At 44.0% G+C, this 26,081-nt stretch overlaps 1 protein-coding gene across 2 annotated transcripts in view; it reads left to right on the forward strand.

Moving 5' to 3' along the window:
- The first annotated feature begins 16,045 nt into the window (after positions 1-16,045).
- Positions 16,046-26,081, forward strand: part of LOC118358997 (transforming growth factor beta receptor type 3) — a 139,534-nt gene continuing 129,498 nt past the window's right edge. The window contains exons 1-2 of one of the 2 annotated variants that reach the window (XM_035737104.2): positions 16,046-16,141; positions 23,836-24,060. In XM_035737104.2, coding sequence (XP_035592997.1) covers positions 24,000-24,060 — 61 coding nt within the window. In that variant the 5' untranslated portion in view covers positions 16,046-16,141; positions 23,836-23,999. Of the gene's footprint in view, positions 16,142-17,520; positions 17,772-23,835; positions 24,061-26,081 lie in introns of those variants that run through there. The other variant, XM_035737103.2, reaches the window with a different exon arrangement.

The raw sequence follows: 26,081 nt of genomic DNA on the forward strand, positions 1-26,081 counted from the left end.
AATGCTGTCAAAGAGTTGATGATTTACTTACATTCCAAACTTCTCTGATACTTTGTCGTCGTGGGAGGGATATGGTAAACTAGCCGCTAAACTTGAGTCGCAGTCTGTTTGTGCTATCATTCATCATATGCCCAACATTTTTATTTTTAAATGTATTTATTTCACCTTTATTTAACGAGGTAGGCAAGTTGAGAACAAGTTCCCATTTACAATTGCGACCTGGCCAAGATAAAGCAAAGCAGTTCGACACATACAACAACAGAGTTACACATGGAGTAAAACAAACATACAGTCAATAATACAGTAGAAAAATAAGTCTATATACAATGTGAGCAAATGAGGTGAGATAAGGGAGGTAAAGGCAAAAAAAAGGGCCATGGTGGCGAAGTAAATACAATATAGCAAGTAAAACACTGGAATGGTAGATTTGCAGTGGAAGAATGTGCAAAGTAGAGATAGAAATAATGGGGTGCAAAGGAGCTAAATAAATAAAGTAGGGTAGAGGTAGTTGTTCGGGCTAAATTATAGATGGGCTATGTACAGGTGCAGTAATCTGTGAGCTGCTCTGACAGCTCTTGCTTAAAGCTAGTGAGGGAGATAAGTGTTTCCAGTTTCAGAGATTTTTGTAGTTCGTTCCAGTCATTGGCAGCAGAGAACTGGAAGGAGAGGTGGCCAAAGGAAGAATTGGTTTTGGTGGTGACCAGAGAGATATACCTGCTGTTGTTACAGTAACCACGTTTCCATCCACAGCTTTTATGTGAGGAAAAAAATCACGACAACTGTGATGGAAACTGCGGACAGATAATTTGTTCTTTCAAAGGTGGGATCTTTTCGTTTTGGTAAAATGAATAATGGAGAACTGGTGGTGGAAACGCCATATATGCGCAAAATATTGGTTTAAAAACCGCCATATGGAAGTAAACTTGGAGTCGTGATGATATGGTGTGGTCCTCCCACTACGATTTGTGAAAACATGCAGTTTATCAGGCTACAGATTAAATAATTTGATGAAGCCCGCTATTTGGTGAAACTGAGAAGACATTGACAGTCATTTTGAGTTTTGAAGTAGGGTCTTTACCTGATAAAGGCATGATATGATATGATATGTTAGCTAAGTTGTCCAATGAGAGCCTTTGTGCAGAACCCACTAAGGTGTTTCAGATGTCAAGTGTTGAAGCAGTATGTAGGAGGGAAATTCCCGAGATGTGATAATTGTGTAGGAGGGCATGGGACATAGGAATGTGTTGTATCGGTGGAAAAAATGTGTCAATATGTGGGGATGCTCATGTTGCTGGGGATCAGAACTTTCCAGTGCAAGAGAGACCAGTTGAAATTGCCATGGTCAGAGTAGAACAGAAGGTGTCATATGCTGAGGATGATGGCTCAAGGGTGAGTAGTAGGCCTAAGCCAGTGGTTCCCATAGTCCCATACCCCTTCAAACATTCAACCTCCAGCTTCTAGCACAAGGGTCAGCACACTCTCAAATGTATTTTTTTTGCCATCATTGTAAGCCTGTCACACACACACAATACGATGCATTTATTAAACATAAGAATGAGTGTGAGCTTTTGTCACAACCCGGCTTGTGGAAAGTGACAAAGAGCTCTTATAGGACCAGGGCACAAATAATTATATAATAATAATCAATCTTTTTGCTCAATATTTAACCATCTTACATATAAAACCTTATTTGTTCATCGAAAATTGTGAATAATTCACCACAGCTTAATGAGAAGGGTATGCTCGAAAGGATGCACATAACTCTGCAATGTTTGGTTGTGTTGGAGAGAGTCTCAGTCTTAAATCATTTCCCACACAGTCTATGCCTGTATTTAGTTTTCATGCTAGTAAGGGCCGAGAATCCACTCTCGCATGGTTGCAAGGGGCGTCAATGTCTTAACAGCTTGTTTTGCCAAGGCAGGATACTCTGAGCACAGCCCGATCCAGAAATCTGTCAGTGGCTTCTGATTAAATTCAATTGTCACAGAACAGCTTGTTGCAATTTCGATGAGACTCTCTTGTTCAGATATCGGTAAGTGGACTGAAGGCAGGGCATGAAACCGATAACGAATCCAGTTGTTTTGTTTGTCATCCGTTTCGGGAAAGTACCTGCGTAATTGCGCACCCAACTCACTCAGATGCTTCGCTGTATCACATTTGGCGTTGTCTGTAAGCTTGAGTTCATTTACACACAAAAAATCATACAATGATGGAAAGACCTGTGTGTTGTCCTTGTTAATGCAGACAGAGAAGAGCTCCAACTTCTTAATCATAGCCTCAATTTTGTCCCGCATGTTGAATATAGTTGCATAGAGTCCCTGTAATCCTAGATTCAGATCATTCAGGCGAGAAAAAAACACCCAGATAGGCCAGTCGTGTGAGAAACTCGTCATCATGCAAGCGGTCAGACAAGTGAAAATTATGGTCAGCAAAGAAAACTTTAAGCTCGTCCATCAATAAAAAAAATGTGTCAATAATTTGCCCTTTGATAACCAGCACATTTCTGTATGTTGTAAAAGCGTTACATGGTCGCTGCACATATCATTGCAGTTCAGGGGCCTTGCTTTAACAAAGTTAACCATTTTCACTGTAGTGTCCAAAACGTCTTTCAAGCTGTCAGGCATTCACTTGGTAGCAAGAGCCTCTCGTGGATGCTGCAGTGTACCCAAGTGGCGTTGGGAGCAACTGCTTGCATGCGCGTTACCGCTCCACTATGTCACTATGTCTCATGGCTTTTGCGCCATCAGTGCAGATTTCAACACATCTCGACCACCAAAGTCCCTTTGATGTCATAAAGCTGTCCGGTCCTTTAAAAATATCCTCTCCTGTTGTCCAGGTTTGCAGAAGAGGATGTCTTCCTTTATTGACCCCCGTCAACATAGCGGACATACACCAGGAACTGTGCCAGTCTGTTGACGCATTTCAGCTGTAACGCATAGAATTCACTTGCTTGTATGCGAAGCAGGAATTGTTTCAAAACATCTCCTGCAATGTAACTGATGCGTTGTGAAACAGTGTTGTTTGATGAAGGCATGTTTGATGAAGGCATTTGCCTGTATAGTTTTTTGGGCCTTTTCTCCCAGCAATGTCCCAGCTATATCCCGCAGCAGCAGGAATAATTAAATAATAGTATGGGGCTTGTCGGTCCTAGCCACTCGGGTAGCTCACCATATAAGACATTTACATTACATTTACATTTAAGTCATTTAGCAGACGCTCTTATCCAGAGCGACTTACAAATTGGTGCATACACCTTATGACATCAAGTGGAACAGCCACTTGCATCTAAATCTTTTAGGGGGAGAAGGGGGGTGAGAAGGATTACTTACCCTTACTTACCCTATCCTAGGTATTCCTTGAAGAGGTGGGGTTTCAGGTGTCTCCGGAAGGTGGTGATTGACTCCGCTGTCCTGGCGTCGTGAGGGAGTTTGTTCCACCATTGGGGGCCAGAGCAGCGAACAGTTTTGACTGGGCTGAGCGGGAACTGTACTTCCTCAGTGGTAGGGAGGCGAGCAGGCCAGAGGTGGATGAACGCAGTGCCCTTGTTTGGGTGTAGGGCCTGATCAGAGCCTGGAGGTACTGAGGTGCCGTTCCCCTCACAGCTCCGTAGGCAAGCACCATGGTCTTGTAGCGGATGCGAGCTTCAACTGGAAGCCAGTGGAGAGAGCGGAGGAGCGGGGTGACGTGAGAGAACTTGGGAAGGTTGAACACCAGACGGGCTGCGGCGTTCTGGATGAGTTGTAGGGGTTTAATGGCACAGGCAGGGAGCCCAGCCAACAGCGAGTTGCAGTAATCAAGACGGGAGATGACAAGTGCCTGGATTAGGACCTGCGCCGCTTCCTGTGTGAGGCAGGGTCGTACTCTGCGGATGTTGTAGAGCATGAACCTACAGGAACGGGACACCGCCTTGATGTTAGTTGAGAACGACAGGGTGTTGTCCAGGATCACGCCAAGGTTCTTAGCGCTCTGGGAGGAGGACACAATGGAGTTGTCAACCGTGATGGCGAGATCATGGAACGGGCAGTCCTTCCCCGGGAGGAAGAGGAGCTCCGTCTTGCTGAGGTTCAGCTTGAGGTGGTGATCCGTCATCCACACTGATATGTCTGCCAGACATGCAGAGATGCGATTCGCCACCTGGTCATCAGAAGGGGGAAAGGAGAAGATTAATTGTGTGTCGTCTGCATAGCAATGATAGGAGAGACCATGTGAGGTTATGACAGAGCCAAGTGACTTGGTGTATAGCGAGAATAAGAGAGGGCCTAGAACAGAGCCCTGGGGACACCAGTGGTGAGAGCGCGTGGTGAGGAGACAGATTCTCGCCACGCCACCTGGTAGGAGCGACCTGTCAGGTAGGACGCAATCCAAGCGTGGGCCGCGCCGGAGATGCCCAACTCGGAGAGGGTGGAGAGGAGGATCTGATGGTTCACAGTATCGAAGGCAGCCGATAGGTCTAGAAGGATGAGAGCAGAGGAGAGAGAGTTAGCTTTAGCAGTGCGGAGCGCCTCCGTGATACAGAGAAGAGCAGTCTCAGTTGAATGACTAGTCTTGAAACCTGACTGATTTGGATCAAGAAGGTCATTCTGAGAGAGATAGCGGTAGAGCTGGCCAAGGACGGCACGCTCAAGAGTTTTGGAGAGAAAAGAGAGAAGGGATACTGGTCTGTAGTTGTTGACATCGGAGGGATCGAGTGTAGGTTTTTTCAGAAGGGGTGCAACTCTCGCTCTCTTGAAGACGGGAGGGACGTAGCCAGCGGTCAGGGATGAGTTGATGAGCGAGGTGAGGTAAGGGAGAAGGTCTCCGGAAATGGTCTGAGAAGAGAGGAGGGGATAGGGTCAAGCGGGCAGGTTGTTGGGCGGCCGGCCGTCACAAGACGCGAGATTTCATCTGGAGAGAGAGGGGAGAAAGAGGTCAGAGCATAGGGTAGGGCAGTGTGAGCAGAACCAGCGGTGTCGTTTGACTTAGCAACGAGGATCGGATGTCGTCGACCTTCTTTTCAAAATGGTTGACGAAGTCATCTGCAGAGAGGGAGGAGGGGGGGAGGATTCAGGAGGGAGGAGAAGGTGGCAAAGAGCTTCCTAGGGTTAGAGGCAGATGCTTGGAATTTAGAATGGTAGAAAGTGGCTTTAGCAGCAGAGACAGAGGAGGAAAATGTAGAGAGGAGGGAGTGAAAGGATGCCAGGTCCGCAGGGAGGCGAGTTTTCCTCCATTTCCGCTCGGCTGCCCGGAGCCCTGTTCTGTGAGCTCGCAATGAGTCGTCGAGCCACGGAGCGGGAGGGGAGGACCGAGCCGGCCTGGAGGATAGGGGACATAGAGAGTCAAAGGATGCAGTAAGGGAGGAGAGGAGGGTTGAGGAGGCAGAATCAGGAGATAGGTTGGAGAAAGTTTGAGCAGAGGGAAGAGATGATAGGATGGAAGAGGAGAGAGTAGCGGGGGAGAGAGAGCGAAGGTTGGGACGGCGCGATACCATCCGAGTAGGGGCAGTGTGGGAAGTGTTGGATGAGAGCGAGAGGGAAAAGGATACAAGGTAGTGGTCGGAGACTTGGAGGGGAGTTGCAATGAGGTTAGTGGAAGAACAGCATCTAGTAAAGATGAGGTCAAGCGTATTGCCTGCCTTGTGAGTAGGGGGGGAAGGTGAGAGGGTGAGGTCAAAAGAGGAGAGGAGTGGAAAGAAGGAGGCAGAGAGGAATGAGTCAAAGGTAGACGTGGGGAGGTTAAAGTCGCCCAGAACTGTGAGAGGTGAGCCGTCCTCAGGAAAGGAGCTTATCAAGGCATCAAGCTCATTGATGAACTCTCCGAGGGAACCTGGAGGGCGATAAATGATAAGGATGTTAAGCTTGAAAGGGCTGGTAACTGTGACAGCATGGAATTCAAAGGAGGCGATAGACAGATGGGTAAGGGGAGAAAGAGAGAAAGACCACTTGGGAGAGATGAGGATCCCGGTGCCACCACCCCGCTGACCAGAAGCTCTCGGGGTGTGCGAGAACACGTGGGCGGACGAGGAGAGAGCAGTAGGAGTAGCAGTGTTATCTGTGGTGATCCATGTTTCCGTCAGTGCCAAGAAGTCAAGGGACTGGAGGGAGGCATAGGCTGAGATGAACTCTGCCTTGTTGGCCGCAGATCGGCAGTTCCAGAGGCTACCGGAGACCTGGAACTCCACGTGGGTCGTACGCGCTGGGACCACCAGATTAGGGTGGCCGCGGCTACGCGGTGTGGAGCGTTTGTATGGTCTGTGCAGAGAGGAGAGAACAGGGATAGACAGACACATAGTTGACAGGCTACAGAAAAGGCTACGCTAATGCAAGGAGATTGGAATGACAAGTGGACTACACGTCTCGAATGTTCAGAAAGTTAAGCTTACGTAGCAAGAATCTTATTGACTAAAATGATACAGTACTGCTAAAGTAGGCTAGCTGGCAGTAGCTGCGTTGTTGACACTACACTAATCAAGTCGTTCCGTTGAGTGTAATAGTTTCTGCAGTGCTACTATTCGGGGGCTAGCTGGGTAGCTAGCAGTGTTGTTTACGTTACGTTGCGTTAAAAGAACGACAATAGCTGGCTAGCTAACCTAGGAAATCGCTCTAGACTACACAATTATCTTTGAAACAAAGACGGCCATGTAGCTAGCTATGTAGCTAGCTACGATCAAACAAATCAAACCGTTGTACTGTAATGAAATGAAATGAAAATGTGATACTACCTGACCGGTGATTGAATTCGAATCAGTAGACGTGTGGTGACGTTGGCTAGATGTTAGCTGTTAGCTGTTGGCTAGCTAGCAGAGTCTCCTACGTTAAGGACGACAAATAGCTGGCTAGCGAACCTCAGTGAATTAAGATAATCACTCCAAGACTACACACACTAAACTACACAATTATCTTGAAACAAAGACAGCTATGTAGCTAGCTAACACTAAACTAATCAAGTCGTTCAGTTGAGTGAATAGCACTACAGTGATGCTAATCTGTGTGCGTTAGCTAGCGTTTGCTAGCTTCTGGGCGAATAGCAGTGAAGGCTACGTTAGGGCGACGAAATACGATAATTATGCAATTATCTCTGATACAAGGACGGCTATGTAGCTAGCTAAGAAGAATTGCTAAGATTAGACAAATCAACCGTTGTACTATAATGAAATGTAATGAAATGTAATGAAAAAGTTATACAACCTGCAGAGCGAAGTGCGAATGCGACCGCTCGCTCCAACCCGGAAGTGAGAAAGCCGCTTCTAGTCCCTTCTTATTAATGGTATCTTATGCTTTTATACATGTCTTACTACTCGAAAGTCATCTTAATTCTCACTCAAGCAACTCCTGTGGCTTATTTTTAAAATTGGCATGTTTTGTTTCTAAATGTCTGTGCAAGAGTGAAGGTTTCATCGAGTTGTGAGATAGTACTTTTGCACATATAACACTGTGGCTGAGGAAAGGCACTACTCCCAATATAAGTGAACCCCAAGTCAATGTAGTTCTCATCATATTTGCTCCCCTTCGATGATCCAACTTCCCTGTCTGTTGTTCGGTGCTTTACCGGGTAAGGGGGGAGTAGCTCTTTGACTGCATCAGATTCACAACTGTCACTGTCCATGCTAGCTGGGCTAACAACAACATATGTAGAATTACTGATGCTAGCATTGGATGTGCTCGTGGAAGCAGAACAACTTGTGTCGTCATCAAGTGGAGGTGTAGTACTGCTGGTCGTAGCAGTACTACCAGTAGATCTGTTATGTGTCTTGTTGGGGTAGGTTCCTTGTTCCATGTTAATCATTTGCTTATTGGTGAAATCAGCAATCAGACAATATCTTTAAGTAAATCAATCATTCATTTATTAATACAATTGCAGACAGAAGTTGACACCGGGAACATAGCACGCATGTTTCCGAGTAAATTCTGCAAAATAAGAAAGGGTCCAAGTTGCTTTAATATGCTTGCAGTCAACCCCTAGTGATGTAACTGCCTACGTCAACACCTTCTACTCATGAGACCAATCCCATGCATCAGGAGAGACAATAGTTCCAGTGTTTTCTAAGGGCTCAGCATGAATTTTCCACCCCCAAAGTTGCTTTATAGTGGTATGTCTGACTAGTCTCATCTCTTTCACTCCCCTGCAGGGTTCTGCGTCTATGAATCTCTTTTAGCCTTCAGGTGCTTTCTCACAGACACCTTGTTTTGACTGCAATAACTCACACATCTCTGACAGTTTCTTATAAGCAGAGACTAGAAAGGAACTGTGGAACAATATTAAACCTTATAATGCATATATATATATATTGCTAATCTGTAGTCCAGGACTATATAAATGCAGTGGGTGAGGGGTCTTTATAGCCCTTCCCCTTCTATTAATGCAACATAAGCATAATCAATTATTATAATACATCAATCATTTGGTGCAGCCCCTATCATGACCCCAAGGTTAACCCCATCAGTCTCTATGGACGAGGGCTTTACTTTTTTTGAACCATTGAACAATACTTTTTTTCCACCCTAATTTGCAAATACTTTCATAAAAAATCCTACAATGTGATTTTCTGGATTTTTTTTTCTCATTTTGTCTGTCATAGTTGAAGTGTACCTATGATGAAAATTACAGGCCTCTCTCATCATTTTAAGTGGGAGAACTTGCACAATTGGTGGCTGACGAAATACTTTTTTGCCCCACTGTATATATATATATATATATACACAGTTGAAGCCGGAAGTTTACATACACTTATGTTGGAATCATTAAAACTTGTTTTTCAACCACTCCACACATTTCTTGTTAACAAAACTATAGTTTTGGCAAGTCGGTTAGGACAACTACTTTGTGCATGACACAAGTAATTTTTCCAACAATTGTTTACAATTTATTTCACTTATAATTCACTGTATCACAATTCCAGTGGGTTATAAGTTTACATACACTAAGTTGACTGTGTCTTTAAACAGCTTGGAAAATTCCAGAAAATTATGTAATTGCTTTAGAAGCTTCTGATAGCCTGATTGACATAATTTGAGTCAATTGGAGGTGAACCTGTGGATGTATATCAACCTTCAAACACAGTGCCTCTTTGCTTGACATCATGGGAAAATCAAAAGAAATCAGCCAAGACCTCAGAAAAAGAATTGTAGACCTCGACAAGTCTGGTTCATCCTTGGGAGTAATTTCCAAACACCTGAAGGTACCTCGTTTATCTGTACAAATAATAACATGCAAGTACAAACACCATGGGACTACACAGTCGTCATACCGCTCAGGAAGGAGACGCGTTCTGTCTCCTACAGATGAACGTACTTTGGTGCGAAAAGTGCAAATCAATCCCAGAACAACAGCAAATGACCTTGTGAAGATGGAGGAAACAGGTACATAAGTATCTATATCCACAGTAAAACTAGTCCTATATCGACATAACTTGAAAGGCCGCTCAGCAAGGAAGAAGCCACAGCTCCAAAACCGCCATAAAAAAAAGCCAGACTACGGTTTGCAACTGCACATGGGGACAAAGATCGTGCTTTTTCGGGAAATGTCCTCTGGTCTGATGAAACAAAAAATAGAGCTGTTTGGCCATAATGACCATTGTTATGTTTGGAGGAAAAAAGCGGGAGGCTTGCTTGTGAAGAACACCATCCCATCCGTGAAGCACAGGGGTAGTAGCATCATGTTGTGGAGGTGCTTTGTGAGGGAGGAAAATTATGTGGATATATTGAAGCAACATCTCAAGACATCAGTCAGGAAGTTAAAGCTTGGTCACAAATGAGTCCTCTATATGGACAATGACCCCCAAGTATACATCCAAATTTGTGGCAAAATGTCTTAATGTCAACAAAGTTAAGGTATTGGAGTGGCCATCACAAAGCCCTGACCTCAATCCTATAGAAAATTTGTGGGCAGAACTGAAAAAGTGTGTGCGAGCAAGGAGGCTTACAAACCTGACTCAGTTACACCAGCTCTGTCAGGAGGGATGGGCCAAAATTCATCCAACTTATTGTGCGAAGCTTGTGGAAGGCTACACAAAATGTTTGACCCAAGTTAAACAATTTAAAGGCAATGCTACCAATTACTAATTGAGTGTATGTAAACTTCTGACCCACTGGGAATGTGATGAATGATATAATAGCTGAAATAAATCATTCTCTCTACTATTCATCTAATATTTCACATTCTTAAAGTTAAGAGGTTATCCTAACTGCCCTAAGACAGGGAATTTTTACGAAGATTAAATGTCAGGAATTGTGAAAAACTGAGTTTAAATGTAGTTGGCTTAGGTGTATGTAAACTTCCGACTTCAACTGTATATATGTATAAAAATATATACACTGCTCAAAAAAATTAAGGGAACACTAAAATAACACATCCTAGATCTGAATTAATGAAATATACTTATTAAATACTTTTTCTTTACATAGTTGAATGTGCTGACAACAAAATCACACAGAAATTATCAATGGAAATCAAATTTATCAACCCATGGAGGTCTGTATTTGGAGTCACGCTCCAATTTAAAGTGGAAAACCACACTACAGGCAGATCCAACTTTGATGTAATGTTCTTAAAACAAGTCAAAATGAGGCTCAGTGTGTGTGGCCTCCATGTGCCTGTATGACTTCCCTACAACGCCTGGGAATGCTCCTGATGAGGTGGCGGATGGTCTCCCGAGTGATCTCCTCCCAGACCTGGACTAAAGCATCCGCCAACTCCTGGACAGTCTGTGTGCAACGTGGCATTGATGGATGGAGCGAGACATGATGTCCCAGATGTGCTCAATTGGATTCAGGTCTGGGGAACGGGCGGGCCAGTCCATAGCATCAATGCCTTCCTCTTGCAGGAACTGCTGACACACTCCAGCCACATGAGGTCCAGCATTGTCTTGCATTAGGAGGAACCCAGGGCCAACCGCACCAGCATATGGTCTCACAAGGGGTCTGAGGATCTCATCTCGGTACCTAATGGCAGTCAGGATACCTCTGGCGAGCACATGGAGGGCTGTGCGGCCCCCAAAGAAATGCCACCCCACACCATGACTGACCCACCGCCAAACCGGTCATGCTGGAGGATGTTGCAGGCAGCAGAACGTTCTCCACGTCGTCTCCAGACTCTGTCACGTCTGTCACATATGCTCAGTGTGAAGCTGCTTTCATCTATGAAGAGCACAGGGCGCCAGTGGCGAATTTGCCAATCTTGGTGTTCTCTGGCAAATGCCAAACGTCCTGCACGGTGTTGGACTGTAAGCACAACCCCCACCTGTGGACGTCGGGCCCTCATACCACCCTCATGGAGTCTGTTTCTGACCGTTTGAGCAGACACATGCACATTTGTGGCCTGCTGGAGGTCATTTTGTAGGGCTCTGGCAGTGCTCCTCTTGCTCCTCCTTGCACAAAGGCGGAGGTAGCGGTCCTGCTGCTGGGTTGTTGCACTCCTACGGCCTCCTCCACGTCTCCTGATGTACTGGCCTGTCTCCTGGTAGCGCCTCCATGCTCTGGACACTACGCTGACAGACACAGCAAACCTTCTTGCCACAGCTCGTGTCATCCTGGATGAGCTGCACTACCTGAGCCACTTGTGTGGGTTGTAGACTCCGTGTCATGCTACCATTAGAGTGAAAGCACCGCCAGCATTTAAAAGTGACCAAATCATCAGCCAGGAAGCATAGGAACTGAGAAGTAGTCTGTGGTCACCACCACCTGCAGAACCATTCCTTTATTGGGGGTGTCTTGCTAATTGCCTAGAATTTCCACCTGTTGTCTATTCCATTTGCACAACAGCATGTGAAATGTAATGTCAATCAGTGTTGCTTCCTAAGTGGACAGTTTGATTTCACAGAAGTGTGATTGACTTGGAGTTACATTGTGTTGTTTAAGTGTTCCATTTATATTTTTGAGCAGTGTATTTACATACATACACTACCGTTCTAAAGTTTGGGGCCACTTAGAAATGTCCTTGTTTTTGAAAGAATACACATTTTTTGTCCATTAACTTATCATCAAATTGAACAGAAATGCATTGTAGACATTGTTAATGTTGTAAATTACTATTGTAGCTGGAAACTGCTGTTTTTTTTATGGAATATCTACATATGTATACAACCATCACACCTGTGTTCCAGTGGCACGTTGTTAGCTAATCCAAGTTTATCATTGTAAAAGGCTAATTGATCATTAGAAAACCCTTTTGCAATTATGTTAGCACAGCTGAAAACTTGTGCTCATTAAAGAAGCAATAAAACTGGCCTTCTTTAGACTAGTTGAGTATCTGGAGCATCAGCATTTGTGGGTTCGATTATAGGCTCAAAATGGCCAGACACACAACTTTGTTCTGAAACTCGTCAGTCTATTCTTGTGCTGAGAAAGTAAGGCTATTCCATGGGAGAAATTGCCAATAAACTGAAGATCTCATACAATGCTGTGCAACAGCGCAAACTGGCGCTAACCACAATATAATGAGGAGTCGGAGGCCCCAGTGCAAGATGACAAGTACATTAGAGTGTCTAGATTGAGAAACAGACGCCTCACAAGTCCTCAACTGGCAGCTTCATTAAACTGTACCCGCAAACACCAGTCTCAATGTCAACAGTGAAGAGGTGACTCCGGGATGCTGGCCTTCGAGGCAGAGGTCCTCTGTCCTTTTGTCTGTGTTATTTTGCCCATCTTAATCTTTTCTTTTTATTGGCCAGTGTGAGATATGGCTTTTTCTTTGCAACGCTGCCTAGAAAGCCAGCATCCCGGAGTCACCTCTTCACTGTTGACGTTGAGGCTGGAAAGGGCCTTCCCCAAACTATTGCCACAAAGTTGGAAGCACAGAATTGCTTTGAAGGTACTATTTAATGAAGCTGCCAGTTGAGGACTTGTGAGGCGTCTGTTTCTTAAACTAGACACTCTAATGTACTTGTCCTCTTGCTCAGTTGTGCACCACGGCCTCCCACTCCTCTTTCTATTCTGGTTAGAGACAGATTGCGCTTTTCTGTGAAGGGAGTAGTACACAGCGTTGTACAACTTCTTCAGTTTCTTGGCAATTTTTCACATGGAATAGCCATCCAATAGCCCAACAAGAATAGACTGACGAGTTTCAGATGAAAGTGCTTTGTTTCTGGACGTTTTGAGCCTATAATCGAACCCACAAATGCTGATGCTCCAGATACTCAACTACTCTAAAGAAGGTTAGTTTTATTGCTACTTTAATCGGCACAATAGATTTCAGCTGTGCTAACATAATTGCAAAAGGGTTTTCTAATAATCAATTAGCCTTTTAAAATGACACACTTGAATTAGCTAACACAATGTGCCATTGGAACACAGGAGTGATGGTTGCTGATAATGGGCCTCTGTTCGCTTTTGTAGATATTCCATAAAAAATCAGCCATTTCCAGCTATATTAGTAATTTACAACATTAACAATGTCTACACTGTATTTCGTATTAATTTGATGTTATTTTAATGGCCAAAAATGATCTTTTCTTTAAAAAACAAGTGACCCCAAACTTTAGAAAGGTAGTGTAATTCTGGAAAGCAAGTTCTATGTGGATGCGTACTGGGATATGATCCGGGTAGCTTACGAGAATAATATTGATGAATATACTGATATTGTGACTGAGTTTATCAGGAAGTGTATACGAGATGTTGTACCCACTGTGACTATTAAAACCTACCCTAACCAGAAACCATGGATCGATGGCAGCATTCACGCAGAACTGAAAGCGCGAACCACCGCATTTAACCATGGCAAGGTGACTGGGAATATGGAAGAATACAGACAAGGTAGTTATTCCCTCCGTAAGGCAATCAAACAGGCAAAACCATGCACACCTCCAACTCAATCATCAAGTTTGCAGACGACACAACAGTAGTAGGCTTGATTACCAACAATGATGAGACATCCTACATGGAGGAGGTGAGGGCTCTGGGAGTGTGGTGCCAGGAAAATAACCTCTCACTCAATGTCAACAAAACAGATGATCGTGGACTTGAGTAAACAGCAGAGGGAGCACCCCCCTTATCCACACCGATGGGACGTGGAGAAGGTGGAAAGCTTTAAGTCCCTCTGTGTACACATCACTGACAAACGGAAATGGTCCATCCACACAGACAGTGTGGTGAAGAAGGCGCAACAGCTCCTCTTCAACCTCAGGAGGCTGAAGAAATTTGGCTTGGTGCCTAAAACCCTCACAAACTTTTATAGATGCACAATTGAGAACATCCTGTCGGACTGTATCACCGCCTGGTACGGAAACTGCACCACCCGTAACCACAGGGCTCTCCAGTACACCTACAGCACTCAATGCCACAGGAAGGCCAAAAATATCAAGGACAACAACTACCCGAACCACTGCCTGTTCACCCCGCTATCACCCAAGGCCATTCGACTGTTAAATAGCCATCACTAGCACATTAGAATCTGCTGCCTATATAAATAGACCTGAAATCACTGGCCCCTTTAATAAATGAAACACTAGTCACTTTAATCATATTTACATATTTTCTATTACTCATTTCATATGTATATACTGTATTATATTCACTGTATCTTAGTCTATGCCGCTTTGACATTGCTCGTTCATATATTTATATGTTCTTAATTACTTTACTTAGATGTGTGTGTATTGGGTATATGTTGTGAAATTGTTAGATATTACTTGTTATATATTACTGCACTGTCGGAGCAGGAAACACAAGCATTTAGCTACACCCGCAATAACATCTGCTAAACACATGTATTTGACCAATACAATTGCATTTGATTTTGAACTGCGCTCAACATGCAGATGGTGATTCTTAGTCAGCCCAATTTTTTTTCACTTTTGACCAATCAGATCAGCTCTGAAAAAAATCTGATGTGAAAAGTTCTGATGTGATTGGTCAAAAGACCAATTAGTGGAAAAAATATCAGAATTGGGCTGCCTGTGTAAATGCAGCCATAGGAAATAGAAATATAATTAATGTTAATTTGGCAGAGTTGCTTTGTAAGTGTCTATTTTAAACACAGACAATACTTCAAACTTACAAATAGTGCCATGACGAACCACAAATACATTAGCATTTGTCTGACAATACAGTGAGGACAATAGAAGGGTGAGGAAGAGGAAACATTGTTGGCCTGCATCTTCATAGGAATCAGGAGGAGTGGTATTGCAAACAGCCACAGGAGGGCAGTATTATGTTTTATAAAAAATTCTGACATGCTAGGACCAACTAATTCCCCAAAATAGGTTATATTGCGATTTTTTTTTCTGCACCAGATGAACAGGCTGTGCCATTCTGTTGGCTAGTCCTTGATTTTTTCACTCTATTCAAACTGTAGGCTATTGTCCAATTGGCATCTTTTGATGCCTTTGCATGTTTCCTCATTCATACCTCAGGTAAAAAGCATTATCACTCTTCGTGAGACAGAGGTCAGTGGTTATACACCACATTTCACAGAGATCATTGCTCATATGTGAGAAATGGTTCCTGTGACAAACCGTGCTTAGTAAATGAACAACTAGTTAACAGAGTAGAGCCAAATATGCCAAAGGCACATCCCTTGGCTGGCTCACGATAAAATAGAGTGTGGTTTGACCTTGCATCTGCAACGGTTTTGTCAAAATCGAAGCCAAATGTATTTTTCCCCTTACTCTTCGGGTTTATATTAAAATGTGAAGAATTAATTTTTCATACAAAGCTCCTTTCCTCTTTTTAGCCAATTCTCAAAGTTACTTTTTATTTTATTTTCACTGACCTGATAAGTAGGCTACTACAGGATAGCATACTATACTAGCTATAGTGCTACTTTTACTTCACAGAAATTCAATGATATCATGTTATTTTTATTTTCTTATTCATACATTTTTTTCTCCCTGTCTGAGATGTCAGCCTACCCTAAACCCAAACATTGAACACAAATAAACATAAAATACATGCAGGCCTTTCACCTTCATCATACATATGTATGAGATGTAAAATGATTTTAGCCCTTTGAGCGTTAGCTTGTCAACTCTCAGAAGCGGCACATCAGTGTTGCCGTGAAGGTTTCAAGGTGTTCCATAACAAAGTTTCCTCCCCTCCCGTCACAGGTGCCGGCTAATTAGTGGCAAATCCACTCTGAAATTTGTGTTGTACCCTTCCTTATAGCATTTACCTCGCTGTGGAGAGATGATTTTTTGCTTTGCTGTGATGTCTGTTTGTTCAGAGATGTCGAGGTAGGTACATATATGCAGGAAATAATGTCAATATCCTCTCTAACACAGACACACATGTTTGTTTTACTATCATTGTGAGGACTTTTGGTCCCCATGAGGATAATAAAACAAAAAATAAACATGCAGACTTGCTTCCTTCCACCCCTCTCCTCGCCCCAATTTGGGCTTCAACCAGGATCACCATTCCTCAAAACCTGCAGCCTTTGCAGTGCATGGCAAACAACTACATTGAGGTCTCAGACCGAGTGACGTCACTGATTGAAACGTTACTAAGCACGCACAGCGAACAAGATAGTTACATAGACATGCCAGATGATAACTCTGGGAGGCGGAGAGCATATGGAACATTTTACTATTCAACTTTTTTAAAACGTTAAATATAGCCCCCTTGCAGAAATCTACATTAGTATTTGTTCTACATATTCAATTGTTTTCCTATTTTCTTGACCATTCGATGCTAACAAAACAGTCATGGAATAAACATGTAGCCGTTGTTAGGTTATGTCAATTGCATGAATAGAGAAAACCAAGGAACAAGACCTTGATGGGAGAGAGAGAGAATACTTCTGGCATATCTTTAGACAGTTTTAGATTTCTGATGCCCGTCTGATGCTTTCCCTTGACCAGGGCTCCACTACTCGGGCCAATGTTTTTTTGGCAATACAATTGTTCCCTGATTGGCTGAACGGGGTGTGTAGACAAGTAGTTGAGCGCAAGGAGAAACAGTTTCGTGCATGTGCTCAAATATGTTGTGTGCGCACGCAGAGTTAGCAATTCGCGTGTCCGGAATGTGTATAATTTTTAATTTGTGCATGCGTTGAAACATTTTGTGCTTGTGCAGGTGAAGCCTAACAGGCATGCACATATTGTTTTCCTCTCACGATTTAGAGGATACAAGTCTGCAACGTAACGTGCAATCGAATCATTTGGGTTCACACCTTAATGTCTGTGTGCACGAACCAGCCTTCCCTCGTGTTAGACTTGGCATCAATAAAACGCCATAGCTCCAACTTGGTTGGTCATGTTTTTCTCAACTAAAAAAACAACAAGATTGGAAAATGCTGCTGGAAGAGTACAAACATTGGCCTTCAATATGAATAATTAATGTAATATTTTAACTTCCCCTGACATCCCCATAACTTTATTTTAAAATTTTAAATCCCCATAACAATAATCTGTTATGAATTATATAGTTCTATTAGCCTATACTGTGTGTGTCTAATGTCATAATGTGCAATCTGTTTTTACCAATAAATATACTTGCACTTGAATGACAGCAGGGCCGCAACTGTCTCTTCGTCTCCAATGACAGCATTAATCTCTTGATTGATGTAGCGAGTCTACCTTGTACCCTCCTCCTATCACAAGACCCACCCCCAAAATGAAGTTCTTAGTGAAAAGGGGGATAGGTAGCCTATTTCAAACTTTTAAGCGATAGTAGTGGACTCACTATCCATAAACTTGGACAATTATGTAACCTGACAACTGACGTTGTTTTCCAAGGACGCGGTTGTGTTTGAATGATTTTCAAAGGAAAGGAAAGGATACATTTCGCATCCATTCGAACCGCTGCAAGGCAAGCTACAACTTCCAACAAAGTTTACTTTGACATTTCTGGAGATTCTGCATGGTAGGCTACGTCAGAAGTTTTACACGTTTTCCAACCTGTTATGCTAGCGTATAGCAAGAGAAAGAAATAATTACGTTGAGCCTACATAGTACATTGTTTTATGAAAATCATTTTTATAATGTACAAAACTCTGACTCTGAAGCAAATAATTAGTATGTCCGCGGCTCACAGCCCCTCACTGGATACAAAATACGGCACATTTTATGTCTGATGTTGTTTGATGGACAGTATTTTTGCAAGTGAAATTTGTTGTCGACTGTGTTACACATTCGCAAACCAAAAAGTGCTTTGGCTTTGGTTTTGATTGTTTATTTGATAACACGGCATAGTGCTGCGCAAAATGTTCTTCCGATGAGTACACATGAAATTCAGCATTATGGGTGTTTTTCTTATCTACTTGTATGACTTCCCATGCTGTCATGGCTTAACAACTGTCCCAACATCTATTTGCAAACATAACATGTTGAGTATATTGAAACATGCTCTCAAAACCAAATACACATGGCAGTTGCATGGCCACCTACAGCTACCTATCTATCCCCTCTCAATTGATGCCACCATTGTTGCTTCAAATATGCAATTAATGGTTTATAACTGTCTATAACTAAAACAAACATAGTAATGCAAGCTTTATGATATTAGGTTACATTCGTATTAGACTAGGGTATTTATTTGTGCAACCTTTGATTGAGACAACAAGGTCAGAGAATCAATGTTGGGAATTAAGTTCAAAGTTACACCTGTCATAAACATATAGCAGCATCTTCGTGCTGAACATCAATCTTCTGTGTTATTTTGTTGTGTATCCCCCCTGCCTTCAACAAGTTGTGTTCCAGTGTGACGTCACTGATGTCAAAGCAATGCATGATACAAACTTACTTCCGATAGGATGTGAATGCATTTACAGTAACGATTGGCACGTTTGCAGTATGCAAGTACAGTATCTTCCTTTGGTTTGACTACTCACGAACTAATGCTGATTTTGTCATTTTTGGAGCCGTTTTCAGAAACCCGTTTATGCATCATAATAATGTTATTGACTCTTGATGAAAGTGGACATACAGTAACTGTTTCCCTTGTCATGATGAAATAATATCCGAGATATAGTGCATCTGATATGGGAAAAGTCGTGATTAATGTCGTTATAAAACATGAGCTAAAAAAAAAAGCTTTTGATTTCAAATTGAGCTCTGTGTCAGAAAGCTGATTTAATTGCTTTCTAAAGACTTGCTTTAGGGAGTTCTGAGGAGGATTATTTTTGTGCAGCTCTGAAGGGCATGGTAGGTAGAGTCTGGGGCATGATAGACTGTCTTAATCAGGTGACGCTAAGCCCATTGTACTGTATAATGAGACATACTTATGTTTGATAGCAACTATAGCTTTGTGCCAATGTTTTGAATGATATATTTTTGATAGCTTAGCTTTTACCTGTGTTTAATAGTTATGTTTGATAGCTGAGGTAAGAGCTTGTACCTATTCCATGGTGTCAGAAGTATGAAGACGGGTGAGAGACCTGTGACTCATGCCTTGGGTGAGGTGATGAAAACACACAAGGTGAGGCCGTGCCTGATAACAAAGCATGCCCTCAGTCTCTATATCAGTGAATAACTGCACTGACTCAGAGAGAGAGAGAAAAGCAGAGCGAGGGAAAATTCCTTGAATATGTGCTTGTTGGTGCTTGTGTGTATGTACTTAGTTGTGACTCACTCTTATAGATCACAAATACTGTCAAGGGCCGGGTATTGCCATGGACCTCACAATATTATATATGCCATTTAGCAGACGCTTTTATCCAAAGCGACTTACAGTCATGTGTGCATACATTCTACGTATGGGTGGTCCCGGGAATCGAACCCACTACCCTGGCGTTACAAGCGCCATGCTCTACCAACTGAGCACCGAAGTATATTATCATGATACTTCGGTGCCGATACGATATATATTGCGATTCTCACGATTCCATATGTATTGCGATTCGATGTTCCAAACATATTGCTCACCATATGTCTTCTGCGGAGGGATAAGAGAGAACAATGAGAAAACGAGTTACGATCAGTCAATAGCTGAAGACAAATTGTTTAAAAAATACATTGTAAGATGAAGAACAGGCTATGAAGGAAGAATACTGGAGTTTTGGTGCCGGTACAGCCAACTAGCACGAAAATAATATTGCGAAATTGTCAAAACGATACAATATATTGTCAAAAATAATATCCCGTTAAGTAATTATCGACCCCCCCCCGCCCATCACTAGTGTATGAGCGGAAGATCTGGCTGTATGTGTGTGTGTGTATGTGTGTTGCATGTGGGTTCACTCACTCAGGGGTCATAGGCATAGTAAATAGTACACAGATGGATGGGGAGAGTGTGCAGCTGGTCAGTCCCGGTCACGCACACACACACTCACACATGCATCAAGACTTGCGTCCCTAGTGTATCCTTGCATTGACACTTGGCATTGCACTTCCACAAGAGGGGATGTGGGGAGGGAAGATTGGTCTCTTCTGAACGACCACATTTTCTATTATAAACAAGTGGAGTTACTCTAGTCTGCATCATCGGTGTCTTACGCAATTGAGAAACGGAACTTTGTTTAGTCTGAAGAACCAGCCAGCCTACTTCAATCAGTGAAGTTATGAAGTGACAGCAGACAAATGTGTCATTTTAGGTTATGGAACTTCTCCGTTTTCTAGTGCAGAATCGTAGTTCGTTTTCTGGAGGGGTCGTTATCCAGATGGACTAATGTCCAGATGGACTAATGAACTGAGATTAGGTGGTTGGGGATGCTCATACAGACACATTAGCCGGATTTAATAGGTGATTTCTGCTTGATCCGGCACAAGAGTGGCCGAGCATGCAAGTAACTGGTCTCTGGGTGGTTTGGGACCGGCAATGGACATCCTTCATTACACAGCCTTTTCTCTCCTTTGTTAGATAGGAGGGACTTACATTAACAGCCCTATTACACCGTTGATTCATAGTCCGCTTACTAGAGACGCCTAAAACTCATAAAACTGTTTTAGTATAATTTTTGCATTAGACTTAGATGTGACCAAGGGCCATATGTTTCAAGCGTCTCAGAGTAGGAGTGCTGATCTAGGATCAGTTTGGCCTTTTAGATCACAGTTAATACGATTACATAGACAGGCTTGACTGATCCTAGGTCAGCACTCCTACTCCTAGACGGTTGCTACATACGGCCATAGTAGTACGTTCTTCGTTCGTTCATCTCCGTAACAACTCTGCCTGTTTCGGAAACCTTGTGGCATTTATGCTCCCTCTGACGCTGCAAGAGTGTATGGTACTCCATAGCTACTTATTATGTTCAGTCTGGGTTCTGCAGTGTTTCTAATATGTTTTCCAGAGCAGCTTGGAGTGAAATGGTTGCTCTGCTTGGACGGACGGCTGGAGTTTAAAGAGAAGTCACATGAGGTGATCCTTCCGTTACGGCAACAAAAAGTCTGTCAACTTCTCGTGTCGGTTTGAATCCAGAGTCCAGACCCATGCAATCAACCAATATAATGGTTGACTTGACTCTTTCACGATAGGCTTGGCCAGTGTTTTTCTTCCCCTCTGGCAACAATTAGGCATAATGAAAGTGCCGCTGAAGCAACTGTCACAACCCTCAATCTGATCTCTGGGAGCAAGCAAAACCCTTCTGTCCGCTTATCTTTCTCAGCACTTTCTCTTGTTTCGCTCTTCTTGCCCTGGGCCACTCTGTGCTCTGGTGTCACAAAACAGTTCAGCCCTGGCCTCAACGCTGTGTGAATAATATCTTGTCATCTACTTTCCCTTTGATATGGTCTTTGTCCTAGAGAGGAGAATGGAGGGACACACTTTACCTCCACATGAAGGGGGAAGAGGGGCGTTGGGAACGGGGCCCACAAGTCAAAAGGAGGCACTAGCCCCGCCCAGCGAGCTGGAAGTGTAATATTTGCCGTGATCCTCCAAAATGACTTCCCAGCCCACGCAGCCGCCAGGGTCTGAAAGGCCCTTTGTTCTAGCCGCTGTTTGCTCTGTGGAGCACAGCGGTGCACCGTAGCCCTCCTTAGGCTTCCGTCCATCCGTCCGTCCGTCCAGCTCTCCTCCCATGCACTCTGCTGCGGGAAGGTGAAGAGGTGTGTGAAGTCGGAAAGAGACAGAGATGCTCCATCTGTGACATGACCACATCTCTCTCACTCGGATCTCATCACTGGCCAGGCGGTCACATCAGATGACCAGCATGTCTTCTTTCACCAGACTTGTTAACAACCGACGGCCGCCATGGTCCATGAGCGCTGCTGGCCAACTATTACATTTCCTATAGGGTAGATTCTGAACTCATGTTGCTTTAAGTTGGGTTGGCAGGTAAATCTAAGGGGAACAAACATGACCATTTAAATACGATTCTGACGTTGACACGTCAGATCATCACGTGATAAGGCAGACAGTACATACAGAGTAGAGAAATACAGCGCACAATGCATTCATTAAGTCTGTGTTGGCTCGACAGAGCGAGGAAACCAATGGGGCTGGCCCGTCAGGACTCTGCACTGGGGTCCTAATCTGAAGGGCTTTACTGCAGTGTTGCGTTCCTGTGTGTGCTGCATTATTGCTCTATTGTTCAGAGAATCCACTGTTTTTGTAAGGTAATCCTAACAAGTCAATGAGCTATGAAAAAGGTTTTTCCCTTTTTTGACTGATGTTGTGATAGTGATACTGAGGCAGGCTTATTGTTCACTTATTATTTTACAAAATATTTCAACATCTTACTTTTTAAAGAGAAAAAGTTCAATCTGCTCATAGTCTGTTTGAAGAAGAAAAAAACAAACAAACAGTTTCACCCGAATATAACTGAATAATAACAAGGCCTGTCACCATGTTGAAAAATATCCAGGATAAATTACATTCAAAGCATATTTTTGATGTAGCTGGTCCCCTACCTTATATGCTGTAGCCAACTTTTCTATAGTTGTCGGGCCATACATGCTGTATCTTTGGCATGCCAACAAATGGACACCGAGAGCATTTGGCTAAGACACAGACAGACTGGACCACCAGTCTAATTCCAATGCCTTTGTGTTTGTGAAATTGACTGACAAGGTTGTTTTTTTTAAAGACTGATTTCATGTGGATGACACATAGTTGTTGCATTGTTGTTACCGTTTTTGACATATCAAAGCTTTGAGTTGCAAAATGTTGAGAACCTGTGGTTTAGAACTACAATACAGACGCATTTAATTAAATATAATGGTAAAAAGACACGTTTTTTATTAATATTATTCTGTTTTATCGGGACATATGATCCGTTTGATTATCCGTTCATTAATTTGAGAGCATTTATTGTTATTGTGTTAATATGAGGAACAATAGCAATTGAATGAATTGAGACCTTAAGGATGTTATGGTCCTTAGCCCTATTAGAGAGGGTGGGCTAGCAGTATGTGAGCTGTCAAGTTCAACAGTTCAGCCATGGTCATGCTGATTAGCAGCACGGTCAACCCCACCACCGCTAAGCAGTTTAGCCAAGACCCCGGTGGAGGATCCAGTCTTTCCCAACGATCTCAATTAAACTGTGTGAAATCACCCCAGACCATGTTCAGAAAACAGGGTTTTCAAACACCCACCAGCCACCCAGCAATTCCTCAACCCTCAGACACCCCTCTTTGACTGACCGGGCATGGGTTATGGTGGGGTAGGTGGGTGGCCGGTATGGGTACCAAAAACAGGGACCTTAAGAACTCACATGACGTCTAATTATCCCTATGAGATTAATCCTCCTGGTCTCCGGGCCGCTGTCTTCCTTCTTTCTCCCCTCTCTCACGTCTCTTCTAATCAGTCCAACAGGGAACTAGATCCTAATGCCCCTTCTGTTACTTACCACCTCTGCGTCCCAAATGCCACCCTATATACTGCTTTACTTTTGATCTGGGCCAATAGGGGTATGGTCAAAAGTAGTGCACTATGCAGGGAATAGCATGCCATTTGAGACACACACTCTCTCTGACTCTGCTCTGGCCATGCTGAACGGTTATGCACCACATTTCTCTAACTCTCTCTCTACTTCATCTCATTCACTTTGCAGCTGGCGCTTCTGTGAGGTTTCTCTCTACTGACAGACTGTGAGGTGAAAGAAGAGTTGTCCTTGTGAGGAACCAGGAGGAAGGGAAGGCCGGCCAGTGACCACATCCTGTCCTCTTCTGGAGAAGCTGTAGGCCAGTACTACAACAGTACGACGACAATACTCTGATGGCAGATAGACCCATTCTACCCCTGTTGCTTCTGGCATTCTGCTGCTCAGCATTTGCAGGTAAGTTATGTTTGGCTGCATATCTGTAGACACAGGGATTTGAATGATATATTACAGGCTATACTTTTTATTACAAGTTTTCTCAGAAAGATAAGAATAAAGGCTTTTGGTAAATGCTGTAGCAATCATTGAAATGGAAACGGTATGTTTAGAGAGAGATATTTTTCTCTTTGAGGGACTACACGTGCATGCTTTATTCGATTGAGGCTTCACTGTGGAAGGCAGCCAAACAGTGGAATCACTCGTAGGAACTGGAAGCACACTTTGCACTCCAGGCCTCGTCAGGACGAGCCTAGTGTTGCCTGTTTTCGTCAGACAATCACAAATCGGTACACACTTGGGGAATTTCCACTGTCTCCCCCGGGAGGCAGGCAGGCAAGCCTCCCCAGAGCAGAGAGTGGTTGTCAGAGCTTTGAGACTGAGGCAGGGTTGAGGCAGGGCTCAGCCAGGGTTGAAACAGCACTGAGGAGGCAGGGCTCAGCCAGGGTTGAAACAGCACTGAGGAGGCAGGGCTCAGCCAGGGTTGAACCAGCACTGAGGAGGCAGGGCTCAGCCAGGGTTGAAACAGCACTGAGGAGGCAGGGCTCAGCCAGGATTGAAATAGCACTGAGGAGGCAGGGCTCAGCCAGGGTTGAAACAGGACTGAGGAGGCAGGGCTCAGCCAGGGTTGAAACAGGACTGAGGAGGCAGGGCTCAGCCAGGGTTGAAACAGCACTGAGGAGGCAGGGCTCAGCCAGGGTTGAAACAGGACTGAGGAGGCAGGGCTCAGCCAGGGTTGAAACAGCACTGAGGAGGCAGGGCTCAGCCAGGGTTGAAACAGGACTGAGGAGGCAGGGCTCAGCCAGGGTTGAAACAGCACTGAGGAGGCAGGGCTCAGCCAGGGTTGAAACAGGACTGAGGAGGCAGGGCTCAGCCAGGGTTGAAACAGCACTGAGGAGGCAGGGCTCAGCCAGGGTTGAAACAGCACTGAGGAGGCAGGGCTCAGCCAGGGTTGAAACAGCACTGAGGAGGCAGGGCTCAGCCAGGGTTGAAACAGGACTGAGGAGGCAGGGCTCAGCCAGGGTTGAAACAGGACTGAGGAGGCAGGGCTCAGCCAGGGTTGAAACAGCACTGAGGAGGCAGGGCTCAGCCAGGGTTGAAATAGCACTGAGGAGGCAGGGCTCAGCCAGGGTTGAAATAGCACTGAGGAGGCAGGGCTCAGCCAGGGTTGAAACAACACTGAGGAGGCAGGGCTCAGCCAGGGCTGAAACAGGACTGAGGAGGCAGAGCTGAGGCATGGTTGAGGAGGCAGGCCTGAGGCTGGGATGAGACTGGGCTGAGGCAGGGGTGAGGAGGCAGGACTGGGACAGGGATATTTGCATTAAGAATGTTCTGACAGCTTCAATCTTATAGCAGGTCCAGAATGCCTCCATGATGCCTCCACATTTATTTGCCTTCAGACGAAGCCAAAAGCACAGTGATTTATAGCCATTTGGCAAGGCAGACCACCGCGAGAGGAGAGAAAAACAACAACAAGCAAACAAATAGGATGAAGCTTTGTAGGAAGGGTGTCGGATGTTGAGTCCAACATTGGGTCCCACTTTAACCAAACTTCATAAACTCCTCCCTCCTAAGACGTATGTTGATTCTTCAGAAATCATTCATAAGTGGTCAGCTAAATGGCATATATTATTATTATTATATTATTATAAGTGAATGGAAGTAATGACCTTTTATGTAATGACTATGCTTGTCAATGATTTGTGAAGCATTTATCTTGTTTTTATTAAGAATTGATGAATGCCCTATACGGCCTGTAATGTGTGATCTAACAAAAAAAACATAGTTCTGTATTGTGAGTGCCTGAAGTGGAACATTTTGATAACAACCGCAGGAAAGAACTTACTAACACATCAGCTTTGACTACAGCCTATTCTCTGTAGGCAGTAGCCACTCTTTCCAGAGACTTGATGTTGACCATATAGCGAACAATAGCGGTCCAGGCAGTATCTGCTCTGAGTGGAGCAAACACTATCTCTCCC

The sequence above is a fragment of the Oncorhynchus keta genome, chromosome 26, assembly GCF_023373465.1.
Source record: "Oncorhynchus keta strain PuntledgeMale-10-30-2019 chromosome 26, Oket_V2, whole genome shotgun sequence".
NCBI lineage: Eukaryota > Metazoa > Chordata > Actinopteri > Salmoniformes > Salmonidae > Oncorhynchus > Oncorhynchus keta.